We start from the raw sequence: 12,349 nt of genomic DNA, 5'->3' as shown, positions 1-12,349 counted from the left end.
ACATGGGTTCGAGCCCTGGTCTGGGAAGATCCCTCATGCCGCGGAGCAACTAGGCCCGTGAGCCGCAACTACTGAGCCTGCGCGTCTGGAGCCTGTGCTCCGCAACAAGAGAGGCCACGATAGTAAGAGGCCCGCACACCACAATGAAGAGTGGCCCCCGCTTGCCGCAACTAGAGAAAGCCCTAGCACAGAAACGAAGACCCAACATAGCAATCAATCAATCAATCAATCAATAAAATCTTTTTTAAAAAAAAAAAGACTTGATATGGTAGGGTCTTACAGGTCATTGTAAACACTGTGGCTTTTTTCATAGAGTGAAATGGAGAGCGACTGTAAGAATTTGAACAAATAAATGACTTATACAAAGGTTATTCTGGCAACTTATTGTAAAGAGACTTTAGAGGAAGGGGATAGGCAGGGAAACCAGTATAAGGGACTATTAAAATAATCCAGGCAAGAAACAACATGGGTTGGATTAAGGTTAGATCAGTGACGCTGGTGAGAAATGGTCTGATTCTGGGTATATTTTGAAGACAGAGGCAATATGACCTCCTGATAGACTGGAAATGGAATATGACAGAGAGAGAGAGAGTGTGTGTCAAGGATGACTCCTAGATTTTAGCTTGAGCAACTCTAAGGATGGGATTGCCATCAAAAGAGGTGCGGAAGGCAGAAGGTAGAGGATTTTTTTGTTTGTTTTCTTTATGGTGAAAAGGAAAAGCAAGAGTTCAGTCTTAGACATGTTTAGTTTGAAATGTCAGATAACTTAAGTGGAGATGACAAATAGGCAGCTGATATAGAAGAATAAGAGAAGTCTGACTTGAGATATAAATTTGAGAATTGTCAGTACATGCAAATTGTACTTAAAGTTGGGAGAATGGAAGAGAACACCACCAAGGGAGTTATATGGCAGAAAAGGAATAAAGAAGACAACTAAGGGATGAGAGCTAGGACATTCTGACATAAACAAAATAATGAGAACACTGTTTAGTGATTTAACAAAAGCAGTGATAAAACAATACTGGGAGGATGGAGGAGAGAAAATGGGACTGTAAAAAAGGCTAATCTTGGGACTTCCCTGGTGGCGCAGTGGTTAAGAATTCGCCTGCCAATGCAGGGACTCGGGTTTGAGCCTTGGTCCGGGAAGATCTCACATGCCTCAGAGCAACTAAACCCGTGTGTCACAACTACTGAGCGTGCGCTCTAGAGCCCTCGAGCCACAACTACTGAGCCCACGTGCTGCAACTACTGAAGCCCATGCGCCTAGAGCCCGTGCTCCACAACAGGAGAAGCCACCACAATGAGAAGCCCGTGCACCGCAATGAAGAGTAGCCTCTGCTCGCCACAACTAGAAAAAGCCCGCGCACAGCAACCAAGACCCAACACAGCCAAAAAAAAAAGAAAAAAGGGCTAATCTTCACTGAGCAGAGCAGGTAATGAAGATAAAAGAAATACTGATATATGCATATTATATCATTGCTACTGAATTATTAGAACAATTAAGACTACACATTAGATGGCATCAATAGATGGTGTATGACATTATTGTTAATTTTCTTAGGGGTGATTATGGAATTGTGGTTAAGAGAATGTCTTTTCTTAGGCAAGCTGAAGAATTCCTACTTTCAAATGGGTCAGAAACATACACATGCAAACACACAGACAACACAAGTAAGATAAAATATTAACTACTGAATCAACTGTGGGATATAGGGTATTCAATGCACTATTCTTTCAACTTCTTTTATGTTTGAATATTTTCATCAATTAGAAGAAAAATAAAATGCTGCGGTAGAAAGAAAAAATGTAGAGGCAAACCAAGAACACCTTAAGTAGTAATAATCCTCAAAGATATGTACTACCAAAACAAAAAAACTCTTACGATTTTCTCATCTCAAAAAAAAATTTTTGTAAAAAGTCCCAAATCTACATGGAAACTGACAGGTACTCAGTGGTACTCCATAAGTACTTTAGGGCTGGCATCTATGACTAGTAAAGTATTTTGAATATCATTACTACTGGTAAAAGTTTGTTATTTAAAACATGGGTGGGGGCTTCCCTGGTGGAGCAGTGGTTGAGAATCTGCCTGCTAATGTAGGGGACACGGGTTCGAGCCCTGGTCTGGGAAGATCCCACATGCCGCGGAGCAACTAGGCCCGTGAGCCACAACTACTGAGCCTGCGCCTCTGGAGCCTGTGCTCCGCAACAAGAGAGGCCACGATAGTGAGAGGCCCGCGCACCGCGATGAAGAGTGGCCCCCGCTTGCCACAACTAGAGAAAGCCCTAGCACAGAAACGAAGACCCAACATAGCAATCAATCAATCAATAAATCTTTAAAAAAAATAAAAATAAAAAAATAAAAATTCTCCCATAAAACAAAGACTGAATTCTTAAAAAAAAATAAAAAATAATTAAAAAAAAAACATGGGTGGTAGGTATACAGGTGCTTATTATTATTAGTCTTTAAACTCTATATGCTGTATGTACTCTTTTGCTTGTATCATAGTCTTTATAATTAATTAGTTTTCTAAAGAAGATTATATTCTGTGAAACAAGAAAGACTATTATACCTTTTCATGACACAGTTTAACACCACGTTTGGGAAATTTTTTTTCCCTCAAGTTGTTAGAATTATATATGGAACATATGATAGTTAAAAATAAACATTTCTTAAAACAATCCTCTCACCTAAAAATTAGTAAAACAATACTTAACATATTTTCACTAGAGAATATTTTACTGTTCCTACCCTAAAAAATATTACAATTATAGATTTCAGTGATACAAAGTCCCCAAACAAAAATTGTATTTTTCATCTTAAGGGAAAATAAATTTGAATCATACCATCTTCTTCATCCTCAGCTTCCTCTGCCTCCATTGGATCATATTCATCTTGATTATTATCTTCTTCAGTTTCATCATCATCTTTAGAATCATCTTTTCTTTTATCTTCTTTCTGTAATTTAAAATGTCTTAAAATTCAGCAAGATCTCACCAAACAACTAAAAGAAAAACATTAAATTGACTAAATTTACTTGAAATAGTATCACATTATAAATATCTTGTAACAATAATATACTTTAAGAATAAACTACCATTCGCAATATACATAAATCAGACCATCATGCTATATACCTTAAAGAATAAACTATCACAACACTCGTTATAGATGCTTAAATAGGCTTAATTCAAAGACTTAAATTTCTAATAATACACTAAAATTTTTTAGTTTGGCCTTTACATTTTACTATTCTGATGGAATTCATTGTCATGTGTTACACTCCAGAAGACTAATTAGAAACTAAACCTGGTTGCTGGTCCTGGAAATATTTACAGACCTTCCTTTCATCTCTATCTTCTTTTTTATCTTTATCATCTCCTGATTTTCTCCTTTTGGGTTTTGGCTCATCAGTTTCATCATCTCTTTCTTCTTTTTTATCTTTTCTCTCATCTTTTTTGCTTTTCTTTTCCTTTTCTTTTTTATCCTCTTTCTCAGGAAGAGACAATAATGATTTATATATTCTGACGCCAAAATCTCTTTGAAGCATTTCATTGAAAAGCTCTGCAAATAATGAAACCTATAAAAAGACAAAGAGTAACCCAGCCAACTTTAATAGAAATATTGAACAAATCCAGCAAATCAGTAACTTATCAAATGATAATCTATCACATCTGACAATTAATGTGCACTAACAATAAAATTATAATAATTGATGTCAATGATGCTGAGTAGTCTCAAAATCCTCAAAAACTCTCCTGAAGCTATAAATACTATGTTTGGTATACTTTGGGCCAAATATTACAAAAAATAATAACTGCATTACTTTATCATGTACATTTATCATGAGGTGTACTCAGCAAGTTTTTATGAAATGCCTACTATGTTCCAGGGACTGTTCGTGGCACTGGGGATACAGCAGTGAAGAAAGCAGGTAAAAATCCCAACTCTCATAAGCTAACAATCTAGTGGGACAAAGTATGGAATAATCAAATCAACATTAAATTATAAGAAAAACAAGCAGGATAAGAGCACAGAGAGTAACAAGGGAGCGTAGCCAGAGATGGCCTTTCTGATCAAGTGACGTTTGAAAAGTGATGTGAGGGCAGCAAGGGAATGAGCCATTGCATAGATACCCAGAAGAGCATTCCATGCAGGGGAAACCAAATCAAAACTCTGAGTAGGGAGTAAGCATTATTACTATGTAAGGATCCAGGGAAAATGACCTTTAATATATTCATGAATCTAAAATTATATACTAAATATCCTATGTAAATATATCTTTTTTTTTTTCTTTCTTTTGGCCATGACGCATGGCTTGTAGGATATCTTAACTCCCCGACCAGGGACTGAACCTGGACCCAGGCAGTGAAAGCACTGAGTCCTAACCACTGGACTGCCAGGGAATTCCCTATGTAAATATATCTAAGGCAATTGCATTCAACAGATTAAAAGGGTCTAGAACTTGAAATAGTTACAACAGTTCTAAAATACGTAATCTTTGGCAATGTGTTCAGTATAATTGGTAAAACACTTCAATAAGACTATTTTCCAGATCATAAAGAAATATACAATGTATTAAAACTATAATTGATCTTACAATCTATTTTTCTTTCATTCATGCCGTCTTCATACGTTTTAAATAAAAAGAAATCTATTATCAGTAAAATGACCATTAAGATGTTGAGAATTCTTTTCTCTTAATCATTAATGTAAAAATTAAATAAAATCTCCATTTGTGTAGGTAAATAGCAAGAGTCATATATTTTTCTTAGATTCTTCTATCTTCTATTACTCAAATAAAAAGCAATTAAGGGACTTCCCTGGTGGCGCAGTCGTTAAGAATCCACCTGCCAATGCAGGGCACATGGGTTCGAGCCTTGGTCCGGGAAGATCCCACATGCCGCGGAGCAACTAGGCCCGTGAGCCACAACTACTGAGCCTGCGCTCTAGAGCCCACAAGCCACAACTACTTAGCCTGCGTGCCACAACTACTGAAGCCCGCGTGCCTAGAGCCCGTGCTCCGCAACAAGAGAAGCCACGGCAACGAGAAGCCCCCGCTCACCACAACTAGAGAAAGCCTGTGCGCACCAATGAAAACCCAACACAGCCAAAAATAAATAAATAAACAAAAAACAAACAAAAAAAAAGCAATTAAAATGTGTTAGCTTGGAAGAAACCTAGAGCAGTAACTAGAATATCAGTATTAATTCTACATATCTTTTCATCTACAAGCAGTGAAAAGACAAAGGTACACCTAGCATTAAAATTAAATCAGTCAAAAATCTATTTATTATTGATATACGGTTTTTCTTAGTTACAGAATAATTTCTTTTAAATTCATATACCAAAATGACTTACATTCTAATGATAGATTAAAAGGAAACTAACCAAGGGGGTATGTTAGGTGGAAAGGAAGAAAAATAAAGGATCATTCTGCTAGCAGAGGGCTGTTCCTAAATCACCTTGTTTCCACCGAGCAGCATTAATTTGACATCCTCTTACAGCATCCGTTAGGTATACAGTATATACTTTATAAGCAGTAAGTAATACCAAAGACTATTTTTTAAATTTATTTATTTACTTCTTGAATGATTACTACATGATAGGCACTATTAAGAGTTAAATTTATGGCAATTGGTAATAAAAATAAAATCACATTGTATATAATGTTTAAGGACACTGGCTTACTGGAATTATCAATGTTTCAAAAAATGTAAATATGTTAATATTGTAACATAGTTTATTTCAAGACCAATAAACATGCATTTCATGTTTATTAACTGCCTCAGTAGTCCTCTATATTTGTTTGCAAATGTCTCTGGTCTAAGCACTTCATTTTTATCTTACCATCTGGTGAACAATGACCTCCTGGGTCAAGTAGGTATGATTGATTTTTCCAATATAATTTATCAAATAACACAATGTGAGATATCTTAATAAGACACAATAATTGAACACAATTATAATTTTGTACAGGCTATTTACAAAACTGATATTTGGGGATATTTTACATTGTTTTGTTTAAAGAATGAAGCAATCACTTACTTAGGGATGAAAGTGCATTTCAACTGTTTTGAAAAATGACATGAACTGTTTGTTGTAAAGCTACTCTAAAGTAATGGTACAAAGAAACAGATTCATGTTGAAAATATAAACATCAATTATTTTATCTTACACCTAAATCAATCACAAGTAAAAGTTTCAATCCCACTAAATGGTATTTTAATTCTAGAGTAAATAATAAAGTGCTACCACATTCCCAAGAGAGGCAGTTAGAGATTATTGTATCATATGTCTCCCAATATCCTGATAAAAGAACACACCACTACACCACTACTTGTGATGTAGTCTTGGGAAATAAATAATTGAACCTGAACCGGATTGAGACTTTAGGTCCAACTATCAATTTATGGGAAATAGAGAGGCCAGAAGAACACTTAAACCATATCACAGGAATGCAATCAGCAAAAGTGAGTCTGTAGGGAACATTATCTGGTTGTTTTTTCCCAAAAAAAATACATTGTAAGGAAAATACAAAAAACAAAAACAATGAAAGAGGCACTCAAAAGAGATTTAAGAGATATACTGACCAATGTGTGAACCTTATTTGGATCCCAATTCAAACTTAAAACATTACCTCAAATGAATGTTCTTTATTATCCTCTAATCTGTAGTCCAAAAGAACACTCAAAGACATGATGCTACAATCAAACTTGCCACTTTTTGCAGCCCAGTTTGGATGTACAACGATGGCTGGCTCATCAGGCAAAATATATCTTCTTTCCCGACGCTGGCGTTCTAGTTCCTCTTGACGTTTTCTTTCTTCTTCCTACAAATTTGAAATTTTAAGTAATGGTTAAACCTGCATGTACATTATGTATACATACCAAATGTACACCATATGTAAAGAAAAAGGGCAAATTTCTATGACACCATACAATGATAATACCAACCTTAAGGGCTAAGAAGGGAGCAAAGTTCAAATTTAATAAAGAGGACAGCAGCTTTTATGGCTCCTAATTCGCTTTCTTTTCAATTTCCCAGAGTAAGAAACTGCCTTCTAAAGAGGAAAGAAACCCCACAAACCTATATTAACATCATATAAATCAGGAGATTCTGGGAAAATAGTCATGGTAACATAGTTTGTGGGTCTACCTGAATCCCCACATTTAAAAAAAAGACAGAATAATCTAGATACCAAAACCAAAATCCATGTCTATGCACCACAAAACGAGGTGATAAGGTATCCCCACAAACCCCAATATACAAGTAAGTAGGAAAAAGTCACAAGACCCCAAACAGCTATGTGTTACTGACATCTGTGTGGGGGGAAAGCAGAAGGAAGCAACGAGGTTGCCTGTTGGATCTAAGAACAGGAAAACCATAAAATAATCAGGCAATGGAGAGCACAGCAGGTAAATTTAAGAATAGCAGCTGAAAATAGGGAAAGGTGAGTGAGGGTATACAAGGGGTCAGTGTTAAGATCTGAAAGGGCCCAGATATTCTAGCCCCACCTATGAACTTGCAAAGCTCAATTACCAGGGCATCCTTCCAGCACAGGGCCCCCACAATGAGGAGAAACTTCTGAGAGCAGAATCAATAGTGAGCCAGACAGGGACAACAGAGACAACAGAGACAAGGGAGGAGAAGGTCCAGATAAAAAGTGATAGAGGGCAATAAAGATCGAAATCTCAGCAAGCCACCATATTTTTTGACAGAACAAGAAAATAACAGAACACAGAGCTCTGTGAAGTTAGAAAAGCTATCTGAAGCAATCTCCTAATAAACTTTAGGCAAACTACATTCACATAAACATGAGCAGTAGAAAAGTACTGAGGTCAAATCCCAAAGTTTTGTTTTTGTTTTTTAATTTTTATTTATTATTTATTTATTATGTTTATTTTTGGCTGTGTTGGGTCTTCGTTTCTGTGTGAGGGCTTTCTCCAGTTGCGGCGAGTGGGGGCCACTCTTCATCGCGGTGCGCGGGCCTCTCACTATCGCGGCCTCTCTTGTTGCGGAGCAGAGGCTCCAGACGCTCAGGCTCAGTAGTTGTGGCTCACGGGCCCAGTTGCTCCGCGGCATGTGGGATCTTCCCAGACCAGGGCTCGAACCCGTGTCCCCTGCATTGGCAGGCAGGTTCTCAACCACTGCGCCACCAGGGAAGCCCCCCAAAGTTTTTATTAGGAAAAAAAAAGAACAAGGAGCAGAATCACATCTCTGGCAGACAATGAAAGTGGGGCAGAAAGCCATGGCCAAAAGGCAGATAAAAATCTTAACTTACTATTTTAAAGTGTGCTAAAAGACATTAAGAAAATGTTACAGGGACCTCCTGGTGGCAAAGTGGTTAAGACCCCGTGCTCCCAATGCAGGGGGCCCGGATTCGATCCCTGGTCAGGGAACTAGATCCCACATACAGGCCACAACTAAGAGTTCACATGTCACAACTAAGGAGCTGGTAGGCTGCAACTAAGGATCCCGCCTGCCACAACTAAGACCAGACACAACCAAATAAATAAGTAAATAAATATTTAAAAAAGGAAAAGAAAATGTTACATGATATGAAAGAACAACATGAATAAGAATTTTAAAAGTAGAAAATGAGGTGACAGGGACTTCCCTGGCAGTCCAGTGGTTAAGACTTTGCCTTCCAATGCAGGGAGTTCGGGTTCAATCCCTGGTCAGGGAGCTAAGATCCCACATGCCTTGCAGCCAAAAAACCAAAACATAAAAAAAAAAAAAAAAAAGAAGCAATATTATAACAAATTCAATAAAGACTTTAAAAATGGTCCAGGGCTTCCCTGGTGGCGCAGTGGTTAAGAATCCACCTGCCAATGCAGGGGACACGGGTTCGAGCCCTGGTCCGGGAAGATTCCACATGCCGCGGAGCAACTAAGCCCATGCACCACAACTACTGAGCCTGCGCTCTAGAGCCTGTGAGCCACAACTACTGAGCCCACATGCCTAGAGCCCGTGCTCTGCAACAAGAGAAGCCACCGCACTGCAATGAAGCGAAGCCGCCACTCGCCGCAACTAGAGAAAGCCCATGCGCAGCAACGAAGACCCAATGCAGCCATAAATAAATAAAGAAATATATTAAAAAAAAAAAAAGAAAATGAGGTGACAGAATTTAGGGAACAATCAGAAAAGATAGTTTCAGAAATTTAAAAATAAACTAGAAGGAATAAAAAAGCAAATAAACTCAAGAGATAATGCCTTAAGAGAACAGGTAATGTGGAAATCTTAAAAATCAAAAAGAAATGAAAAGTATTCAAGAAAAAGTGACCAATATTGAGGAAGCAAACAAGGTCAATACAAGACATCAGAATTCCTTAAAGAAAACAAAAGCAAGGGAACGAACAAATAAAAAACTATTACTGGACTTCCCTGGTAGCACAGTGGGTAAGAATCCGCCTGCCAATGCAGGGGACACAGGTTACAGCCCTGTTCCAGGAAGATCTCACATGCTGTGGAGCAACTAAGCCCGTGTGCCACAACTACTAAGCCTGCACTCTAGAGCCCACGAGCTACAACTACCAAGCCCACGTGCCACAACTACTGAAGCCTGCGCACCTAGAGCCCGCACACCGCAACGAAGAGTAGCCCCCGCTCACTGCAACTAGAGAAAGCCCGTGTGCAGCAACGAAGACCCAATGCAGCTAAAAAAAAGAAATTAATTAATTAAAATAAAAAATAAAAACAAACAGGTAACCACCTGAAGATGGCAGGGAACCAATGCATTTTCATGAAAGCTGGATAAACAACAACAAAAAATAGTGCTTGATTTAGCAACACACACACACACACACACACATATATTTTTTGGCCACATCAGGCGGTATGTGGGATCTTAGTTCCCCAACCAAGGATTGAACCTACACCCCCTGCAGTGGAAGTGCAGAGTCTTAACCACTGGACCACCAGGGAAGTCCTAATATTCTATATTTTAAAAAGAAAGAAAGAAAAGAATCAAGTATTGATCCTGCCTTCTTCTATATGAATTTACCAAAAGGCAAACCTGTACCACCTGGGTAACCAAACAGCAGGTGAAGAGAATATGTGAACACAAAATAAGAATTATGATATCACCATTATTGAACCCCAATATATCAGTGGATCTAGGATTTGAGCACCAATGGCCGCTAACATCAAAAAGTGAAAATCAACTCTCTGCCTTCTTTTTCTGCTCTTCCTGTCCTGAACAATTCAGTTCTAAAGCAATTCCTACAAGCAAAGCAGGTGTCTATACAGGGGATGGAGGCTGTGAGGAAGGAGTGCTACAATGGCCCAGAGCAGATGAGCTGCTCAGTTACCAGGAATTGAAACCCAAATGAAGCAAGAAGGGTATCCATACAGAGAAAGCACAGGGCAGGGAATGAGAGCAGAGTGAGGATATTCAAATTGGAGAGGGAGCGTGATGGACAACTGAGAAAGTAAGCAAATATATTAAGTGTAATAGAAGGTATGTTTCTCATTATTGGAGAAAGGAGTTAAGATACATGGAAAGAGAGAAAACTAGAATGAACTCTGTGATGCTGGAGTAGAATTGGAGATATCAGTACAAACTTATGACTTTATTGTAGTAAATATGATGTACCATTCTTCACTAAAAGATACCAGGACTTGCTGGGGAAATGGCTGATTTCAGTAATAGGGCAGGGATAGTACACGGTGAGACTAAAACACTGTACTGTGCTGCAAAATAAGAAAGTCCTCAGAAAATGACAAGGACATTTCCAAGAACACAGAAGACAACTTGAAAGGCCTCCTGCTGGCCAACTCTGAGACAATTTCACTATAAAAATAAATATAACTTACATAGTAAAATAAGAAATCATGCATCTCTTCAGAACAAGGTAATTTTCCTACATAATTACAAAATCATTATCACATCCAAGAAATTTAACAGTTCTTCACTATTATCTAATATCACATCCATAATCAAATTTCTCCAATTACCCCACAATTACTCTTTATGGCTTTTTCCCCTCTATCCGGGATTCAGTCAAGTTTTGCTCAGTGCATTCAGTTGTCATGTCTTGTTAACCTTCTTTAATCTAAACCATTTTTCTTCTTTCATTACATGGACATTTTTTGAAAAGTTCAGACAAGCTGCTTTGTAGAATTTCGTACATTTTAAATTTATCTGTTTTCTTACAATTAGATTAAGGTAAAACATTTTCGGCAGGAATACTTCATAAATAACGACGTATACTTCACAATGCATTCCACTGCGAAACACATAATGTCGGTTTATCCAATTACTGGTGTTGTAACACACTTCTGATTTCCCCATGTTTCAAATTCAGAAAACATCCATAAGTTACTCTTCTGGGCATAAGATTGAGGCATAAATGGGAGTGAATAAACAGCCTCTGAGTCTTAAGGACTGAAATGCAATCAAACACACAGCTTTAAAGCAGCACAATTCTCAGAGAAGCACTTCACTAGAACTCCATCTCTGAACTAGTGGCTTTGTCAACCAAATTTCATTTCATTTTTTATATCTAAAACATTATTATTCATTTTTAAGAGGGAGGATTAAAAATACGTGACTTGGAAATCATTCAACTGTGTCTCCAGTGGAGAATGAATAAACAAACTATGATACACTGATACTATGGAATACTATTCAGAAATGAAAAGGAACAAACTATGGAAACACAATAAAATGGGTGAATCTCCAATGCATCATGCTAAGTTAAAGAGGTCAGACTAAAAAGGTTATGTAATTCCATTTACATGATATATTGGAAAAGACAAACTATAGGAAAACAGATCAGTGGCTTCCAGCGGCTGACGGGGTGGGAGAAGAAAATGCTTACAAAGGGGTACAGGGTATTTTTAGGAGGTGAAAGACCTGTTTTATATCATGACTGTGGTGGTGGTGGTTACACGACTATATGCATGTGTCAAAACTTGCACAACTGTTCACTAAAAGATTGAATTTTTCTATTCTGTAAACTATACCTTAATACATACATATTCCAAGAACCCTATAAACCCATATTATGTTTAATAGTATTTAAATGATTTAGTATATACCTCTTTATCATCTTCAGATTTCCTATCATCCTCTTCTTCTTCTTCTTTCTCAGATTTCTCTAATTCCTTTTGTTCTTCTTTTTGCTCTTCTACTTTAAGCTGTTTTGTCAGTCGGGCTATTAACTGGGATTTTAACCCTTTGGAACTAAGAGCTCGACTTTCTAATTCTTTTCGGAGATCATTTACCTAAATATACACACCATAAAAACACAGAAAAGGAAAACAGGATAGTGAAATAGGTAACTGTGCAATGATCTTTTGTATGATTTTTTTTTTTTAATTTTGGTGAAAGGGACAGTTGTACAG

At 37.6% G+C, this 12,349-nt stretch overlaps 1 protein-coding gene across 6 annotated transcripts in view; it reads right to left on the bottom strand.

Moving 5' to 3' along the window:
* The window catches only part of CCAR1 (cell division cycle and apoptosis regulator 1), a 53,194-nt gene that overhangs the window by 8,818 nt on the left and 32,027 nt on the right, over positions 1 to 12,349 (bottom strand). For all 6 annotated transcript variants that reach the window (XM_082408596.1, XM_082408597.1, XM_082408601.1 and 3 more), the window contains 4 exons: positions 12,044 to 12,229; positions 6,639 to 6,830; positions 3,339 to 3,578; positions 2,845 to 2,956 (listed from right to left, as the gene is read on the bottom strand). In XM_082408596.1, the coding sequence (XP_082264722.1) occupies positions 2,845 to 2,956; positions 3,339 to 3,578; positions 6,639 to 6,830; positions 12,044 to 12,229 (730 nt within the window). The remainder of the gene's footprint in view (positions 1 to 2,844; positions 2,957 to 3,338; positions 3,579 to 6,638; positions 6,831 to 12,043; positions 12,230 to 12,349) is intronic.

This window comes from Balaenoptera borealis, assembly GCF_965194805.1.
Source record: "Balaenoptera borealis genome assembly, chromosome: 10".
Lineage (NCBI taxonomy): Eukaryota > Metazoa > Chordata > Mammalia > Artiodactyla > Balaenopteridae > Balaenoptera > Balaenoptera borealis.
The sequence above is the reverse complement of the archived record's forward strand: the minus strand, read 5'-3'. Positions and strand labels throughout refer to the sequence as shown.